General features: G+C 36.1%; 2 protein-coding genes across 4 annotated transcripts in view; one reads left to right on the top strand and one right to left on the bottom strand.

The window, feature by feature from the left end:
* LOC311091350 (NACHT, LRR and PYD domains-containing protein 3-like) overlaps positions 1-5,873 on the top strand; it is an 85,441-nt gene extending 79,568 nt beyond the window's left edge. For both annotated transcript variants that reach the window (XM_084127260.1, XM_084127261.1), the window contains 2 exons: positions 414-587; positions 1,449-5,873. In XM_084127260.1, coding sequence (XP_083983386.1) covers positions 414-587; positions 1,449-1,473 — 199 coding nt within the window. In that variant the 3' untranslated portion in view covers positions 1,474-5,873. The remainder of the gene's footprint in view (positions 1-413; positions 588-1,448) is intronic.
* On the bottom strand, positions 3,957-17,711 carry cep57 (centrosomal protein 57). 2 transcript variants are annotated; one of them, XM_084127328.1, is made up of 10 exons: positions 17,542-17,711; positions 16,707-16,854; positions 15,435-15,584; positions 13,284-13,405; positions 9,887-10,063; positions 9,707-9,805; positions 9,433-9,501; positions 8,992-9,224; positions 4,460-4,604; positions 3,957-4,288 (listed from the first exon to the last, which is right to left on the bottom strand). In XM_084127328.1, exons 1-10 carry the CDS (start codon positions 17,584-17,586, stop codon positions 4,148-4,150), a joined length of 1,329 nt encoding a protein of 442 aa, XP_083983454.1. In that variant the 5' UTR covers positions 17,587-17,711; the 3' UTR covers positions 3,957-4,147. The 2 variants fall into 2 exon arrangements, with proteins under 2 accessions (XP_083983454.1, XP_083983455.1); XM_084127329.1 differs by having other exon boundaries at positions 9,707-9,799.
* Positions 17,712-18,071: the final 360 nt, after the last annotated feature.

Raw genomic sequence — 18,071 nt, 5'->3', positions numbered from 1 at the left:
AAAAACAATTCATCACATCTTTCTGAGTTTTATTTCAGAAGCTTCATACAATACTACATTCTCTTGAATAAAAATTTCAATAACAAATACATTTTTAAGTCACTTGTCGTCACCTAGTGGCAAAATATTGTAATCGATAAATGCGTTATCTTAAATGCAAAGTTTTTAATCAAAAGCTGATACTCAACACAGATTTGAATGTTGCGATATGATTTTGTCAAAGGTTTAATAGACAGATGAATTGGAAGATCACTGTACAAACTGTATATTCAATCCCCTAATTAATGTATTTTAACAATGTAAACTAATGAGTACTTGTATATATTTCATATTGACATTGTTATGTTATTTATTTTTTAAGTGTTATGTTTATCTCTGGATATAGGCTTAATGTGTGTCATTGTTCTCTACAGGTTGAGGGATTGTGGTGTCACAGATGAAGGTTGTGCTGCTCTGGCTTCAGCTCTGACATCAAACCCCTCACAACTGAGAGATCTGGATCTGTCTGATAATAATCTAGGATACTCAGGAGTGAAGCTGCTGAAGGATCTGGAGGATGATCCACATTATAAACTGGAGACACTATTGTAAGTAGTCAGTAACCCTGTGTGTGTGTGTGTGTGTGTGTGTGTGTGTGTGTGAATATTTTGTTTAAGATTCTTACATTGAGCTTCATTTTTGCAGGTCTCTGAACTTTAAATTGTGTTTAATATGAGTTTAATTCTGCTCATAGTGTTGTGACTGATTGGAAAAAATAATATTAATATTATATTTTATGGAAGTAAACTAATGCCAAATGTTTTTGAAACAAAAAAGTCTATTGAATTGCACTACTTGAAAAAAATAGGCATTGCATTAACAATGCTTCCATTTTCATGCATTGTATTTTTTAGGGTTGCATTTTTATGGGCTGAAATTCAGCATGTTGAATATTTAAGATGTGAATATTTAAATTCAAAACATTTCAAACACATTTTCATTATTACAAATTAAATCTATATTCAACTTTCATATTTCCAAAATATTCAAACTGTTTAAAAATACATGCTTACAACTACTAATGCAATGCCAAGTCGTGCAATTCAACAGGCTTTTTTGTTTCAAAAACATTTGCCATTATTTTACTTCCATAATTTTTCAGCTTTTCCCCTTTAGCTGTCTCTATGTGTGTGATAATCTGAGATTTGGGTTGTTTGTTATTAACTGATATTAAATCTGTAGAGTGTAATGATCATTTCTGCTAGTTCTGTATCAGCTGTCCGTTGTGTGAAAGTGACCTTTCATGTGCTTTTGATTTTGTAAAGTGACTTTGAGCATCAGATAGAAGCTTTATTTTCATGTTTGAGAATTAATTAATATAGATTATCTAGTTAGTTTTCTTATGAAAAGATGTGACAGGTGTAATACCTCATACTGCATATGTGACTGTTTGTGTGTTTTAATTGTAGGATTTTCAGTCAGAAGACAGTCTGATCTTATGATGATCATCTGATGGTGAATAAGGATCCACTACAGAGACTCACAGTCAACAGAATCAGCAGAGACTGAAGATACAGTGACTCCACTGTTATAAATTAAGACTTCATTTAGATTTCAACGATCCTCTGACAGACCTGATGAGGTGGCAGTGAAACACCTTTTATTTCACAGCAAATTACAATCTACAATTACAGATGGCAGACAGCGTGTGTGGCGTTGTGTGGGTGAGCGGTTTGCTGATGTCAACGTTGTGGATCGAGTGGCCCATGGTGGCGGTGGGGTTATGGTACGGTTAGTTATGGTTATGGCAAAGGAGAGGTGCTCACTAACACAGATTTAGACAGATTTGTGAACAATATTTGAGAGAAAAGCCTTTTTTATGTACATAGAAAAAGTCTTATATCTTTGAGTTCAGCTCATGAAAAATGGGGGCAAAAACAAAATATAACTATACTTTTCATTTAAATACATTTCTTCAAATACTCCGTTGGTGTCGCAGTCAAAACAATCAAAACACACGTCATTCATGTGATTTTTATTCAGTGTTGTAAAAATAAATATTTCAAACATTTTAAAGACATACTGAGCACCAGCGTATGAACACACACACACACACACACACACTGTAGCTTTAACAAATCGCTGCTCAATTCAAATAACATCCATTATACAGTACCAGTCAAAAGTTTGGAAACACTACTATTTTTAATGCTTTTGAAAAAAAGTCTCTTATGCTCATCAAGCCTGCAGTTAAAAAAAAAAAAAAAAAAAAAAAAAACAGTAATATTATGAAATATTATTACAATTTAAAATAATGGTTCTCTTTTTTAATATACTTTAAAATGTAATTTATTTTTGTGATGCAAAGCTGAATTTTCATCAGCAAGTACTCCAGTCTTTGGTGTCTTATGATCCTTCAGAAATCATTCTAATATGCTGATTTATGATCAATGTTGGAAACTGTTGTGCTGCTTAATATTTTTTTATAACCTGAGATACTTTTTTCAGGATTATTTGATGAATAAAAAGTTAAAAAGAACTGTATTTATTTAGAATAGAAATCTTTTGTAACAATATACACTACCGTTCAAAAGTTTGGGAACAATAAGTATTTTTTTTTAAGAAATTAATACTTTAATTAAACAAGAATGTGTTAAATTGATAAAAGGTGATGGTAACGATTTATATTGTTAGAAATGTTTTTATTTTGAATAAATGCTGTTTTTATGAATAAATGCTGTTAACGTTTTACTCATCAATGAATCCTGAAAAAAGTATTCCAAAAAAATATATTAAACAGCACAACTGTTTCCATCATTGATAATAACTGAGTATCAAATTATCATATTAGAATGATTTCTGAAGGATCATAAGACACCAAAGACTGGAGTACTTGCTGATGAAAATTCAGCTTTGCATCACAAAAATAAATTACATTTTAAAATATATTAAAAAAGAGAACCATTATTTTAAATTGTAATAATATTTCATAATATTACTGTTTTTTTTTTTTTGTTTTTTTTTAACTGCAGGCTTGATGAGCATAAGAGACTTCTTGCAAAAGCATTAAAAATAGTAGTGTTTCCAAACTTTTGACTGGTACTGTATGTGTTAAAAAAAAAAATCTGTAATATTCATTTACCCGTTCACATCTCACCTTCACTATCACGAAAAAACACAAAATGATTATAATAAAAGTCAAAGGTGACATGTTACAATAAGGTCTCATTAGTTAATGCATTAACAAACAAGCAATATTTTTTATTTCACAATTGCATTTATTAACCATTGTTTATGTTAGTAAATCAAAATGTTCACAGATACAACTGTTGATCATAGAAATGTAAATAAATACAGTGGAAGTATTGTTTGCTTCATGTTTACTAATGAAACCTTATTGTAAAGTGTTATCAGGCCACATTACACCAAACAAAAACTGGTTCTTGGAATGTTGAGCATATTAATCATGAAAAACAAGTAAACATTCAGTCCTGCAGGAATTCTGGGTAATATCTGAGGTAGAAGAAGCTGTGGTTCATTAGAAACATTTCCAACACGTAATAAAATATCTTCATGTGATAAAAGTGAGAAATACCAATGAAAACAGAGTTTCATCTGCTTGTTTAATTTCATTCATTTGAATGTTAATCACTGATGTGAACAGATTCTGAACGACAAAACCTGTTACAAACATAAGAAAACAAACAACAAAGAGATCAAAGAGTAAATGTCAAAAACATGTCCGGGTCACATGACCAAAAACAACACACCACAAGGATAAAATAAATTATATTCCACATAATTAAAACTAGGAACATGGAGGTTCTCTGCATCGTGACATTATTTTTTTAATGACAATTTAGCACTTTTTATGGCAATTATGAAATTATTCTTTTTATACAAATATTAAAAAATATATATATATATATATATTTATGCTCAATCAAATTATTTATTGAACCATTTACACTATAATATGTGGCGACCTTTGACCTGGGCATGTTTTAGTCCTGACCTTTGACCCGGGCATGGTTTTGTCCCGACCTTTGACCCGGGCATGTTTTTGTGCCGACCTTTGACCCGGGCATGTTTTTGTCCCGACCTTTGACCCGGGCATGTTTTCGAGCCATGGACCCGAGTGTTCCGCTAAACCCGCTGGAGTCAGGAGTTAGCGCAGCGAGGTCTGCAGCGAGCGCATGTCCTTCAGCAGACTCAGACTCTCTCTGATCCGCTCGCCGGGTCTCACTCGCACCGACACCGATCCTCCACCGGTACTCTGTTTACCACTGCGCTTCCTCAACCTCTCCATCTGACACACACACACACACACACACACACACACACCATCATCATCATCATCTCAACATCAAACTTACAACATTTAAGATCTTCAAATAAAAGAACAGTTAAATGTGTAAATGTTAGGGTTAGGGTTAGACTGCTTTGAATTTGTGAAAGATGGATAGATCTAGTCAGGTACCTGAGCTTGATGGCGCCTGACTTTAGCGATCTGTTCTCCTTTATTCTCCATTCTCTTCACGAGCGTCTCCATCTCTCGCTCCATGTTCTGTCTCAGTCGATCCGAAGCGCAGGACTGGATCTGTGTGGACAACTCCTGCTGCTCGCTGACACACACACACACACACACACACACACACACACACACACACACACACACACACACACACACACACACACACAACATCGTTCACCATCTTCTCATGAGCACAGCCTTCACCCAGATTGAGATGAACTCTTTTCATACTTTAAAAAGAGCTAACAACTTTACTTTAGAAGGATGTCCTGTTACTTTATCCACTACAGTAAAAGACCTGGGTGTTATATTAGACCGCAACTTGTCTTTCGAAAATCATATTTCATATGTTACAAGAACAGCCTTTTTCCACCTTAGAAACATTGCTAAGCTACGTAACATGCTATCTGTTTCTGATGCAGAAAAGTTAGTTCATGCATTCATGACCTCGAGACTAGATTACTGTAATGCTTTATTAGCTGGTTGTCCTGCATCCTCAATAAACAAGCTACAGTTAGTCCAAAATGCAGCTGCTAGAGTTCTTACCAGATCGAGGAAATATGATCATATAACACCTATTCTATCATCTCTACATTGGCTACCTATAAAGTTCCGTATCAATTACAAAGTATTACTAATGACCTATAAAGCCCTAAATGGCTTAGCTCCTGGGTATTTAACGGAACTTCTATCACCCTATAATCCATCGCGCTCTTTAAGATCACAAAATTCGAGGCTACTGGTCATTCCTAGGATATCTAAGTCCACTAAAGGAGGGAGAGCATTTTCACATTTAGCTCCTAAACTCTGGAATGGCCTTCCTGATATTGTTCGAGGCTCAGACTCGCTGTCCCAGTTTAAAACTAGATTGAAGACGCATTTCTTTAACCAAGCATTCACATAATATTTACCTTTTATACTACAGGTGAATCAGAATGAATGCATTATTGTTATGAACAGCAGCTACGCTAATTATTTTCCTTCTGCTTTTCTTTTGTTATCTCGGGACGCTAGTCCCGAGGTAAATACAGATTGTCAGCTCCAGTTTGTATCCAGCCTCCCATGGAAACTACAGATGCCCCAACACCCGTGCAGAGACGACTCGAAGCCTGTGAAGAGACGACTCGACGCTGGCGATATGTTTATGCCCTAAATTATTGCATGTTTAACTAACTGTGTTTTTCTATGTACATTTCTATGTCTTTTTCTATGTACAATTATGCCCTAAATTAATGCATGTTTAACTAACTATTTTTTTTTATATGTACATTTCTGAAATGCACTTTCTGTAAAGCTGCTTTGAAACAATATGTATTGTGAAAAGCGCTATACAAATAAATTTGAATTGAATTGAATTGAATTGAATTGAATTGAATTGAATTGAATTGAATTAAAAAGCTGGTGACCACGATCAGTCAAGCTCCAAAAAACACATTAAACTATGAATCAATTGATTCGCAAAGTGATTCACTCTTTCGAAGCGCTGAACTCAAGATGGAAACACACAATAAAACAATACAGCAGTGAAGAAAGACACAAGAGTGAGTGAAAAATGACAGAAAAAATACTATAATAATATAGTATTTACTAATATTGATATATATATATATATATTTTTTTGTATTTTTGTCAGTTTATTAATTATTATAGTATTTATAAATGTTATTAGTTTTTATTTTTATATTTTCCATTTTCATTTCTGTCATTTATTTTTATTTTTATGAAGGACTAAAAATGACAGAACGAAAAATAAATAAATAAATAAATGCAGAAATAATAGTAAAAATAAATACATTTTGGTAATATAAATGGCTATTTCTGTATTTTTACATGTATTTATTTATTTATTTATGCATTTCTATATGTATTTATTTATGTATTTATACATTTATTTATATATTTATGTATTTATATATTTATTTATTTTTATATCTATATATGTATTTATTTATACATTTATTTATTTATACATTTATTTATTTCTGTATTTCCACATTTCTACATTTATTTATTTCTGTATTTCCACATTTCTACATTTATTTATTTCTGTATTTCTACATTTCTACATTTATTTATTTCTGTATTTCCACATTTCTACATTTATTTTTCCCTGCGCATGTATGCTAATTGACAAATGGCTAAGCCACGCCCCCCAAACGCGATGAGCCAATCACAGTACGCATAGCTAACCCAATACACTTGGACATTCACTGCTTCCTCGTCCATTGCAATGCATTGCGGTTATCAGTTTTCATTTGTTTTTATGTTTTTTCTTGTCATTTTGGCTTTTAAACAGTGTGTGTGTGATTTTGGTTGGGTGACAGTTGTAGTTTACAGTTTGACAAGAGTTTACAGTTTGACAAAAGCACAATGTTGTGTTTTACACAAATATAAGTAGGCTAAACACTTTGCAGTTTTAATGATGTCCTGTATGAACAAAATGGAGTATGTTTTTATGTTTCCACTGTTCGATCGCGCCCGCTCTCTGACACACACACACACACATTCCAGCATTGCAATCTTGACATCGCAGCCTGTTCATTATTCTGCGCTCCCACCAAACGCGAATAGAGCGTCAAATTCGCGCGTATCGCGTCTAGTTCGACGCTTGAACATTTTGAATCCAAAGCGAATAGGACGCGCGTATAAAGCGAGCGTTTGAAGCGAAATAGCACCAAACTATAACGTTTACACTGTGAACTGTAAATCTTTGTTCTGGAGCTGAAGCTTATCGACCTTCTCAACAATAAAATTATTAATATAACCCTCCAATGCATAGTTAAGGCCCCTTTGGTGACTTCGAGATGATATATAATCTTTCTGTCTCCAAAAAAATCCTCAATTGCCTCCTGTGAAATGTCTCCTACTGTGACAGCTGCCATAGCGCCTGTTACCGAATGTTGACTGAGTGAGTGGAGGGGGCGTGGCTTAGCCATTGGTCAATTAGCATACATGCGCAGGGAAAAATAAATGTAGAAATGTGGAAATACAGAAATAAATAAATGTAGAAATGTGGAAATACAGAAATAAATAAATGTAGAAATGTGGAAATACAGAAATAAATAAATGTAGGAATAAATAAATGTATAAATAAATACATTTTATAGATATATAAATAAATAAATATATAAATACATAAATATATAAATAAATGTATAAATACATAAATAAATACATATAGAAATGCATAAATAAATAAATAAATACATGTAAAAATACAGAAATAGCCATTTATATTACGAAAATGTATTTATTTTTACTATTATTTCTGCATTTATTTATTTATTTCTACTTTTATTTATTTATTTATTTATTTTTCGTTGTCATTTTTAGTCCTTCATATTTTCGTCAGTTTATTAATTATTACAGTACTTATTAATTAGTTTTTATTTTTATATTTTCCATTTTCATTTGTCATTTTGTTTTCTTTTTGTCAGTTTAATTATTACAGTATGTATTAATATCAACAATTAGTTTTTATTTTTATATTTTCCATTTTAATTTTAACCAATTGATTCACTCTTTCGAAGCGCTGAAAGAACTCGCTTTAACACACGCATAAAGTCAAACCAAACGCAGCTTAGTATCTATTAAATGTAATATAGAAATCATTAAATAGCATGAAATATTAATTGTGTGTTTAATTCATGTTCTTTTAAGCATTTGTCATTTTGTTGTGTTTGTCAATTTATTCATTATCATAGTTTTTATTAATATTATGATTTTTTTTATATATATTTTCAATTTTAATTTTTGGTCATTTTGCGTTTTTGTCACTTTGTTAATTCTTTTGTTGTTTATTTGTTTACAACCAAATGTTGTTGTTTTTTTTAGATTAATTTTCTTTCATTTAGAATATTAGACAAATAACTACAGTCTAATTTTTTATTTTAATTAAATAAGTTAAGTTAAACTAAACAAAATAAATATTTTCAGTTGACAAAACAATAAGATTTTTATATTTTATTTGATTTCAGTTATTAGTTTATTTTATTTTAAGAAAATCTAGTAATAGATTTTCTTTTAGTTAATGATAATAACATGAGATCAAAGTTTATTAGTTTTTATTTGTTTGCTTAAACCAAATATGTTTATTCAGTTATTATTTTTGTTCCAATCTTAGTCATTTTAGTACTTCCAAGTAAAACAAAATGAAAATTAGAAATGTTGTCGTCAACTAGCTAAAAAATAAGATATTTTATTTTATTTCGGTTAACATTTATTTAATTTAAATGTAATACTTTTAGTTAATGATAATAACACTAGTCCAAAGTCTATTAGTTTTTATTTGTTTGTTTAAATCAAATATGTTTATTAATTTTTAGTTTAGTTATTTGATACTACATTTTTAGTATAATTATTTAAAAATTATTTTATTTTTTTCAAGAAAATAAACAGTTTTTTAGTTAACATTTATTTTATTTCAATGTAATATTTTTAGTGTTAATAATGAACATTATAGCTTGACTGATCCTCACCAGCTCATGTGTCTGAACTCGTCCTGAAGCGTCAGCAGCAGCTCTGACAGCTCTTCCCTGCAGGAGGCGGAGCCAGTGGGAGAGGGGGTGGAGCCAGTGGAGGAGGAGGCGGGGCCACCATAGGAGGGGGCGTGTCCTAGCACACGCTCGTTACACAGCTGAGGATGATGATGCTTCATGAGATGAAGGACCCGCTGCACGTTCGCTCGCACCGAGTGACTCGAGCTCGTCGACTGAACACAGAGACGCTGATTACACATCAATCATGACTAACTTAATAATATAACCTCAATAAATAAAATAACTTATTTTAAATTATCATTAAAAACTCATTAGTGACACTCTCTCACTCTCTCTCTCACTCTCTCACTCTCTCTCTCTCTCTCTCTCTCTCTCTCTCTCTCACACATACACACTATCAAACTGAGTGTGTGTGTATACCGTCCCGGTCACGAACGGCACGTCTCCCAGACTGAGTCTGTAATGCGGCTGCGGGACGGACGGCTCTCTCTGCAGAAACACACACACACACGCGCGCACACACACACACACACACACACTAAACATCAACAAAGCCCTCGGATATGAATAACACTGTAAAGCTGCTGAAGTGGAAGAAAACACGGCTTTAAATTCACTTAGTAATTCGTGTCTCTGACTTCATCAGCTCTGAGTGTTTGTTGTAACGAGAGAATCTGATCCTGCACTCGTTTACCGTTGAGGAGCTTTTCTTCTGTTTGATCCGCCTGTGTTTATGAGGACGAGGAGAAACAGACTGAATGAGCAGACGATTGACTTCAAGACCCGTCTGTAACTGACAACAGAGAAGAGGACATGATTAACACACACACACACACACACACTCACTAACTCGCTCGCTCAAACACACACTCACCTGAGCTGCTCTCTGCTGCACCAGTTTCCTCTGATGTTCCTCTTCCTGTAGTTTCCGCTCCAGCGCTCGGATCTTCCTCTCAGTGACGCTCTGAGTCTCCGTCAGTCTGTGATACTCCCGTTCCAGAACATCCAGCTTACACAGCTGATCCACAGAACACACACGCTCCAGAGACACCTGACACACACACACACACACACACACACAGGACGATGAATGAGTCTGTCTCTACACGCCTGCTTCAGTGGGACAGATGAGTGAGTGTGTGAGTCAGTGAGTGAGTGAGTCAGTGAGCGAATCAGTGAGTGAGTGAGTCAGTCAGTGAGTGAGTGAGTCAGTGAATGAGTGAGTGAGTGAGTCAGTGAATGAGTGAGTGAGTCAGTGAGTGAGTGAGTCAGTGAGTGAGTGAGTCAGTGAGTGAGTGAGTGAGTCAGTGAGTGAGTGAGTGAGTGAGTGAATGAGAGAGTGAGTCAGTGAATGAGTGAGTGAGTCAGTGAATGAGTGAGTGAGTGAATGAGAGAGTGAGTCAGTGAATGAGTGAGTGAGTGAGTCAGTGAGTGAGTGAGTCAGTGAGTGAGTGAGTGAGTGAGTGAATGAGTCAGTGAGTGAGTGAGTGAGTGAGTGAGTGAGTCAGTGAATGAGTGAGTGAGTCAGTGAGTGAGTCAGTGAGTGAGTGAGTGAGTGAGTGAGTGAGTGAGTGAATGAGAGAGTGAGTCAGTGAATGAATGAGTGAGTCAGTGAATGAGTGAGTGAGTCAGTGAGTGAGTGAGTGAGTGAATGAGAGAGTGAGTCAGTGAATGAGTGAGTGAGTGAGTGAGTCAGTGAGTGAGTGAGTGAGTCAGTGAATGAGTGAGTGAGTCAGTGAGTGAGTGAGTGAATGAGTGAGTGAGTGATATCAAAATATCCAAATTGACATCCCAATCAGAATCTGGCTAAAATTAATCAAAACAGTAATCGAGCCCATCGCGCTGTACGGGTGTGAAGTCTGGGGTCCACTCACAGACCAAGAGTTCACTAAATGGGACAAACACCCAATAGAGACTCTGCAGACCGAGCTGTGCAAAATCCTGCTACGAGTTCAGCGCAAAACCCCAAATAATGCCTGTAGAGCAGAACTAGGATTATACCCCCTTGTGATAACCATTCAAAAAAGAGCCATTAAATTCCATGCCCACTTAAAAACTAGCGATGAACAGACCCTCCATCACAAAGCCCTGACCCACCAAGAGCTGAAGCAGGGCTCTACAGTGCACCCATTTCACTCGCACATGCGAGTAAATATTTCGGCGTGCGAACGTGAAAAAATATTTGGGCGCACTCGTGCGAGTGACACATAGAAACAGCTGCAAATACATCATCATGAGGAGGGGCAGAGTAGGACACTATATTACCGGGAGATCAGTTATTTAGGCCTAAATCTTCAGTAGCTAGTCTGTAGCCTCATAAAAAAAAACTACAGTGCCCACACACGAACTATTTTAGGGCCCTATAAATTGGCAAATTAACGCGGAATCTAGTGTCAACGCGGAATTTTACATATTTGGAATAAAATTCTGTTTTTGTGTGGGAGAAAAATGTCTGTCTGAGGAAAATCGCATATTACTGAAAGAACGAGCAGAGAGAGAGGCCCGGTCGCGCGCGCGTCTTCAAACTGTCTCGCTCTCTCTCACTCCCTTGCGCTGATTAATCTAAATCAATTGAGAATTGACACAATGGTAAAAGATCGGAAGAACGAAGTTTCACGTGGAGCATTCAGATATTTTTTTTCCTGAATTAGGCTACCGCTGGGTGTGAATTGTGCAAAAAAAAAAACTTTTTTACCTTTCCTTCTTCTCTGAAAAGCGTTCCGCCCATTCAGCTGACATAAAAAACACTTTCAATAAACTAAACAAAACCTATCCAATGATGAAATGTTTTCTGTGTTGACACATCTTGTGCGATGTCCTAAAACTGCCGGGATAATCACACAACGCGTACAAGTCTGCTAATGATACGTCCGATTCACGAACTAATGACTCCTTTGAACCGATTCACTTTAATGAATGGTTAAAACAACTGATCTGTCCAACACTGAATCGGTTCGGTGTATAACAAAATCGGTAACACTTTACAATAAGGTTCCATTTATTAAACTCTAGTTAACTAGATCAGTTAACATTAACTATTAATAAACTGCACTTCTACAGCATTTATTAATCTTTATTAATGTTAATTTCACCATTTAGTAGCCTACATTATTTAAATGAAAAGTTGTATTTGTTAACATTAGTTAGCTTAATGCACTGTGTGAAGTAACATTAAAAATACAGGGTTAGGGTTAACTAAGATTAACAAAGATTAATAAATACAGTAACAAATGTATTGCTCGTGGTTCATGTTAGTTAGCCTAATACATTCACTAATGTAAACAAACCAAACCACATTTAACATCTCTTAAAATGAGAATTTTGTTTGTTACCTCAATAAATAATAAATAAAACAATAAATTTAGGGTCATTCCTATTTTATTTGTGTACATTTTAATCATTAACATTAAAAACACTCTTTTTACGACTAAAATTACAGTAAAGGGTAAAAAAAAAACCTGAATTCCCAAAAATTAAAACGGAAAAAACGGAATTTGCAAAAATTAAAATGGAAAAAACTGAATTTGGGAAAAAATAAAACGGATTTTATAGGGCCCTACTAATTCGGATCAGCACAGAGGGGCCCTCCCTGGAACTGTTTGATCCTGATGAAACTGATGAAATTGTCTGTCTGCTGGAAAGAGGTCAAGGCGACCAGGCTACAAAGCTTGGCCAAGTGACTCAGACATGATCTTCATTTCAGATAAAATGTGAAACATTCATAGGGCCTACATACAATGATAAATGAAATCTACATGACGATAAAATAGAATTAAATGAAAATCTTTTGTTTGAAAGTTTTGGTCTGATGTTCTTAACCTTACAATGAGCATTGTAAATTTCACTCACTGACTCACTCACTCACTGACTCAGTGAGTGAGTGAGTCAGTGAGTGAGTGAGTCAGTGAGTGAATCAGTGAGTGAGTGAGTCAGTGAGTGAGTGAGTCAGTGAGTGAATGAGTCAGTGAGTAAGTGAATGAGTCAGTGAGTGAATCAGTGAGTCAGTGAGTGAGTGAGTCAGTGAGTGAATCAGTGAGTGAGTCAGTGAGTGAGTGAGTCAGTGAGTGAATGAGTCAGTGAGTAAGTGAATGAGTCAGTGAGTGAATCAGTGAGTCAGTGAGTGAGTGAGTCAGTGAGTGAATCAGTGAGTGAGTCAGTGAGTGAGTGAGTCAGTGAGTGAATGAGTCAGTGAGTAAGTGAATGAGTCAGTGAGTGAATCAGTGAGTCAGTGAGTGAGTGAGTTAGTGAATCAGTGAGTGAGTGTGTCGCACCTGTTGTTGCAGCACAGCGGTTCTGTCTGACTCTGTGTGTCGTACGCTCTTCCTCATCAGCTCCAACTGTCTCTCCAGCCGCGAGCATCGGGTCTCGGCCGCAGACAGCTGAGCGAGCAGGTCTACACACACACACACACACACACACACACACACACACACACACACACACACACACTCTATCATCACTGATCTCCTGAATAATACGAGTAGGGATGGGTACCGAAACCCGGTATTAAACGGCCCCGGTGCTGAATTTTGAAAGGCCGCTGGATCGATAAGCTCGGACGTTATCGGTTCTGCTGTCGGTACTGGAGAAATTAAGAAAGTACACGTGCTATTTATTATTGCTATTAAGAAATTATTTATCTTGCTAATTTAAAGGGATAGTTCACTTTGAAATTAATTTTTGATATGTTTTAGCTTACCTCAAGGGCATCCAAGATGTAGGTGTCTTTGTTTCCGCAGTAGTTTCAATTTTGATATTTTTAGGTCAAACCGTTCTTGTCTGTCAGTCATATAATGCAGGTCGATGGTCACTGGCTCAAAACACAAGCACAGAGTCCAAATTAAAACAATTCCCCATCGTCCAAATGAAACAATTCCCCATCATAAGTACACATTGATGGCCTAAGACACGAAACGAGCGGTTTGTGTGAGAAAACGAACAGTATTTATATCGTTGTTATCTCTTGAAAACAGCACACGTCCAAATAATCTGACGGCGCGGGCAGGTATAGATGTATACACTAGATGTCGCTTGGCTACGGTTTCGTTCCAATGAACTGCAGTAGCGAAGGCGACATCTATGTATATATCTATACCCGCCCGCGTCGTCAGATCATTTGGACGTGTGCTGTTTTCAGGAGATAACAACGATATAAATACTGTTCGTTTTCTCACACAAACCGCTCGTTTCGTGTCTTAGGCCATCAATGTGTACTTATGATGGGGAATTGTTTCATTTGGACGATGGGGAATTGTTTTAATTTGGACTCTGTGCTTGTGTTTTGAGCCAGTGACCATCGACCTGCATTATATGACTGACAGACAAGAACGGTTTGACCTAAAAATATCAAAATTGAAACTACTGCGGAAACAAAGACACCTACATCTTGGATGCCCTTGAGGTAAGCTAAAACATATCAAAAATTAATTTCAAAGTGAACTATCCCTTTAATCTTGCCAGCCACTTCCATATATAATAATATTGAACCATTTGTCTGTGATGCATTTTTGCTAAAGAGAGAGAGTGTGTGTGTGTGTGTGAGAGAGAGAGAGCGATGTTTCACGCGGAGCCACGGCGCGCACAACACAACAGCCCTGCTTAATGAGTGACGATGAGGACAGAGCTAAACATTCAAACGGTTACACTTTACATCTCTGATATTAAACTAATTTTATTTTAGATTTTGGCTTCCAATGATTATAAAAAAGATATTTGAGGTATAACCATTAAAAACTAAAGCCACATTCTCTCCAGCGCAACTTCCTTCCCTTCACAGCGGTGCGCTGTCATTTCTCCCTAAACCCAAACGTAACGCCAGAATCTGCACGATCGGTGATTGTTGTCAAATGTAGTCTATACTGTTGCTAAACTTTGATATTAAAAGGCTATTAAAAGTACCAAAATTGACGCAATAGACGCTGTTCCAAATGTGGCAGTCACAAAATCAGTCGCAGCTCTTGAATGATATAAGCTTTAATCTATCTATGATAAACTATGCAGTGTTATTTTACATCTGACTTTATTAGATCTCTTTTTAGCCCATATTACTCCTGAACAGTAATGTCAGACATTACTGAAATTAAAGCACTGGGTATATAATATGTATATTTGTTTAATTGTATACTTTTGATTGTTTGACCATGTGTTTGTACTTTGTTTTTGGTGTCCTATGTCTTCTGAATATAAAACACAAAAGCCTGCACCCTTCTGCATAACACATGTTTTATTAAAGTATTGCTTTTTCTTTTGCTGAAGACATTTATTTTACATTTCAAAATATAAAGCAATATTAATTATATTCTAAATTATTATTATTTTTCCTTTTTTTTTATATAACAAAAAGAACCGATAAGAATACCGTTAAAACCTTAACGATACCTATCCCTAAATTCGAGTCAGAATGGTGTGTGTTTGAGTCGCACCGGTGTCGGGTCGCTCCGGGGAGTGTGTGTGTTCTCGTCGCTCCGGGGAGTGTGTGTGTTCTCGTCGCTCAGGGGAGTGTGTGTGTTCTCGTCGCTCCAGCTCCAGGAGACGGATCTTCTCCTGCAGGTTCTTCAGCGCTGAAATAATCGCTGCAAACACACGTACAACACTTCACACACTTCTTCATCTCATTTAAGATCATTCCTCTTTTTCATTATTCAGTTTTCTGATGTAAATGCAAGAAAACGAAGAATCTGAATGTGAACTCGTGACGGTCCAGCAGGAGGAGCTGTTCACCAAAACATCTCAGCATCTTCACACACACGTTTTACTATCATTGAGATATCTTTTAAATGCATATAAATCACTTTATGTATACAGTTATGTAAAAAAAAAAACTATTACTAACTATGTTTCCATCCAAAGCTGCACAAAACTGGAATATGACATAAAACATTAGTGAATAAAGCAGGGTTTCCATCTCATGTGTTCAAGAGAACAAAATCAACACTTCCTGGTGTAAGACATCCGTAATAAAAAGTGTGTGTTTCTGCAATCGGCTGCTTCCCTCATCATAAACAAGTGTGTGTGTGTGTGTGTGTGTGTGTGTGTGTGTGTGTGTGTGTGTGTGTGTGTGTGTGTGTCAGTGAATCATTCATGAGCGGATTCAGACTGACACTGGATCATCATTCGCTCTCTATACGGTCATCAGTGTATCTGAGCGTGAGCTCTCAGGTGACATCACATGTGTGTGTGTGTGTGTGTGTGTGTCTGCATCGCTGCTCTCAGGGTTCTGCTACTGTAGGGCAGCAGGGGTGTGTGTGTGTGTGTATACCTGCACCGCTGCTCTCAGGAAAGGCTCTCACGGCTCTGCTACTGTAGGACCGGTGTGTGTGTGTGAGTGTGTGTGTGTGTGTGTGTGTGTGTGTGTGTGTGTACCTGCACCGCTGCTCTCAGGAAAGGCTCTCACGGCTCTGCTACTGTAGGACCGGTGTGTGTGTGTGAGTGTGTGTGTGTGTGTGTGTGTGTGTGTGTGTGTGTGTGTGTGTGTGTGTGTGTATACCTGCACCGCTGCTCTCAGGAAAGGCTCTCACGGCTCTGCTACTGTAGGACCGGTGTGTGTGTGTGAGTGTGTGTGTGTGTGTGTGTGTGTGTGTGTATACCTGCACCGCTGCTCTCAGGAAAGGCTCTCACGGCTCTGCTACTGTAGGACCGGTGTGTGTGTGTGAGTGTGTGTGTGTGTGTGTGTGTGTGTGTGTGTGTGTGTGTACCTGCACCGCTGCTCTCAGGAAAGGCTCTCACGGCTCTGCTACTGTAGGACCGGTGTGTGTGAGCGTGTGTGTTGATGAAGGGACGTCCCGTGGGATAATCGGCATAAGAGGGAAGAGAAAGGCTGTCAGACATCGCCAACACACACTCCTGAAGAGAAACACACACACACAAGATCATACTGTAAAAACACATACAGTGCAAATAAATGATCATATACTGTTTCAATAATCTGTTTTATTATTACTAGTTAATGCTAATCAAACAATATGAGAAGGAAGTGAGCCTGGAAATGTGTTTATGGATAAAAACTTTACCAGAATACAACAAGTTAAAAATGAAATAAATAATCTGTCAGTAAATCTTGGAAATTCTGACTTTAAAATTAAAATACTTTAAAATGATACATTATAAATTTCATATATTGATATGATTTTAGTTTATTTGACTGATATTGCAAATATGTTGTTGTTTTTTTCTCAGAGTCTTTAAATGAAAACACATGTTGAGTCTTTAAAATGCAGCATGTTGTGTTTAAACTCTGATGGGTTTAGAAATAAGTTTTAAAAACCAGCGATTAAAACAGCAGAAATGAAGAAAACAGGAAGAAACACCAACAGTTCTGAGGAAGATAAAGTTCATAATCATCAGCTGCTTTATTTAATATTATTTACAGGTAGTTTGATTTTAATATCATGATCCTATATCTATATATATGATGTTTAATTACACATTATTCTTTGTTAATTTCAATAGATGTGGTTATCTATATTAACTTTAAAGCTGTTACACGTTGAGTGTGTGTGAATGTTAAAGAAGCTGTAATGTTGTGTTTACCTTCTCTCTCCTCGCGCAGGGTTTCGAGTTCGTGTCCATTAACATGCGAGTTTAATCTTAGATCATATTTAATTTACTACATTCAAGTTGTATGAGTTTTAGTTCTGTTTGTTGTGAATTTGTTGGTTGTGCAAACAGGAAACCAAACACAAGCGCGCACAACAGAGGCTGTGAAGTCAGCGATGACAACATCCGGTCTGTAGATTTGTAAATAAAAGTCATGAGACGTTAATAATAACATTTAAAAAGTTCTGTGCACTATTTCTGCTTTTTATAAAGTAACTTACGCTGTATAAAATATATTTTTATTAAAAATAATTTTTTATACAACGTAAGTTACTGTACCGGAAGCGACAGTATATTAACATATATCTGTTGTCTGTCTGAGCATCTAATTAAAAAGTAATAGTTAACTATTCATATGATCTGTTTCGCATAAATACATTTCAGGATCTTCAGAATATCTTTGTAATATCATAGGAATTAACTCTTGCTAAGGCTTTTAAGACTGAGTGGAACAAATAAAAGTC

The sequence above is a fragment of the Abramis brama genome, assembly GCF_963993115.1.
Source record: "Abramis brama genome assembly, chromosome: 10".
NCBI lineage: Eukaryota > Metazoa > Chordata > Actinopteri > Cypriniformes > Leuciscidae > Abramis > Abramis brama.
This window is presented reverse-complemented; position numbering and strand designations above follow the sequence as displayed.

Excerpts from the sequence above, each read along its gene's own strand:
- cep57 (XM_084127328.1), bottom strand. The coding sequence starts at position 17,586 with ATGTTAATGGACACGAACTCGAAACCCTGCGCGAGGAGAGAGAAG. Across the intron at positions 10,064-13,283 it reads CCGCTGTGCTGCAACAACAG|GTGTCTCTGGAGCGTGTGTG; the intron begins GTGCGACACACT and ends TGTGTGTGTCAG. Across the intron at positions 9,502-9,706 it reads AGAAGAAAAGCTCCTCAACG|AGAGAGCCGTCCGTCCCGCA; the intron begins GTAAACGAGTGC and ends GTGTTTCTGCAG.